The 1,895-nt window shown below is 31.5% G+C and overlaps 1 protein-coding gene across 1 annotated transcript in view; it reads right to left on the bottom strand.

The window, feature by feature from the left end:
• LOC119591389 (U3 small nucleolar RNA-associated protein 14 homolog A-like) overlaps nt 1-1,895 on the bottom strand; it is a gene marked incomplete in the record, with an annotated part of 13,561 nt that overhangs the window by 222 nt on the left and 11,444 nt on the right. The window contains 1 exon segment of the mRNA XM_037940128.1: nt 1-302. Coding sequence (XP_037796056.1) covers nt 99-302 — 204 coding nt within the window.

The raw sequence follows: 1,895 nt of genomic DNA, 5'->3' as shown, positions 1-1,895 counted from the left end.
AATTCTACTACTTTTTCTCACACACTTTTCTTTACCATCTGTTTCTTCATTTTTCTACTGCTCTTTTCTTGCAACAAAGCTTAGCATTAGTCACAGGCTTACTTTTTGACGCTGATTTCCTTTTTCAAAGCAAGGAGCTCATTTTCTGTCATAGGTTCAATTACAGTTCCCTTCTTTGTTGTGACAGCAGGCGTTGTCAGCTTTTTGTGCACTGCCTCTGGGACAAATGTTCTGCCAATGGGAGCTCTAACTGAAGCTTCAAAATCTTTAACTGATGTAAACTGATATGGAAGTTGTGATACCTGCAAAAAAAAAAAATGTATATATAAATATGGGGAGAAAAAGTACTTCAAATCTTAATACTCATGCTCAGCTACTCCTATCACAACTAAATAGTTTCAAGAACATTGCAAAGGCTTTTTAATTCATCTTCTGATGCCATGTTCGGCCAGATATAACTAATGAATTCACAGCAACAAAAAATAACATGAACGAAGCCTTGACCTGCGGAAGTAATTTTGCACAATTCTAATATTGTGTAATACCTCACTAAAAGTACATAAAAAATCACATGCATGCTAGAAGTTATTATATACTCTTATTTTATGCAAAACAGAAGAGAAAACATAAAAAATCACATGATTTAACCAAAACTATCTGAATGACCCTCCTGAGATAACAAGATGTTATTTAAGGGGACCACCATAATTTTTAGTCATATATTTTTTTTCCTTAAAATACTTGGAAAAAAACAGGAGTGATTTGGCAACACTGCCCTAAATTGCATGGAGTATGGTAGGGAAATAATAAAAAATAAAGACACAGTGGCCTTTTCTGTTAACCCTCTATGCATACAGGTGGTAATGCACATCACTCAGTTGGCAGAAGCACCTAATGAAATAATTTTATGAATTTCTACAGTAACATTACATCAAAATTATGTATAGCTGCATATATAAGCTGGGTAATGTCAGATTGCTTGAGGAAAATATTTAAACTGCCATATCTCATTTTCTTTTTGTTTTTTTGTTTACAACTTTGTAAATACTTATAAAAATTTTCTTCACTTATGCTGCATTTTGTTGAGCAGAAAGTAGACTATTTTTGGTATTATTGAAATTTTAATTTTTTGTATATATTTTGAATAATATTAAAACAGAAAGTTCTTTTCTTGAAAATTTAACCTATATATTGAAACTAATATAAGGAATAAAAAAAAATCATCGGTACAACTTCTAGATAATAAATGAAGGATATCATTGAATTTTTATCATTGACTTTCATTGTTCATTATGGGAGCAGTTAGCCCAACAATATGGTGCCCCAAAGAAGAAAAATTTAAATTTATTTTTCATTTGTTATTTATTCGCCATATGAAACCAAACTCTGGATCTACCATCTCTACAATAACAGCAAACACAAAAAAAGAGTAAAAAAAAAAATCCAGGTTTCTATTAGGGATATCTAGATTTGACAGTGATGATCCCCTTAAGGAAGTATGAAAAGTGAAGCAGTAGAAAATAACAAACATGCTAACAATTACACTGATCTGGATGTCAAATTTAACCCCAAGTAAGAAAAAATGCTTACATTTTTAACTGCAATGTTAAAAAAATACTGATCTTGCCACCTTCGTCTTGGTATCTTCATGATTATCATTTACAACAAAAGCAATTTCTGCAAATTTCCTCACTTATGAAATGAATTATTTTAGGAAGTAACTAACAACAAACACCTGTAACAGATATGACAGGCAGATCCCTTTTGGATATCAAAGATGTTGTGCCAAATAACCATAAATGAAGTTATTCCGACTACATAAAACCACAATAGTATGAGGGTTTTAATTTTCTTTTGATAAACCTGCTGGTTGAGACTAGTGAGTCGATAAACCT

The sequence above is a fragment of the Penaeus monodon genome, chromosome 28 (genome assembly GCF_015228065.2).
Source record: "Penaeus monodon isolate SGIC_2016 chromosome 28, NSTDA_Pmon_1, whole genome shotgun sequence".
In the NCBI taxonomy this organism is placed as follows: domain Eukaryota; kingdom Metazoa; phylum Arthropoda; class Malacostraca; order Decapoda; family Penaeidae; genus Penaeus; species Penaeus monodon.
The sequence above is the reverse complement of the archived record's forward strand: the minus strand, read 5'-3'. Positions and strand labels throughout refer to the sequence as shown.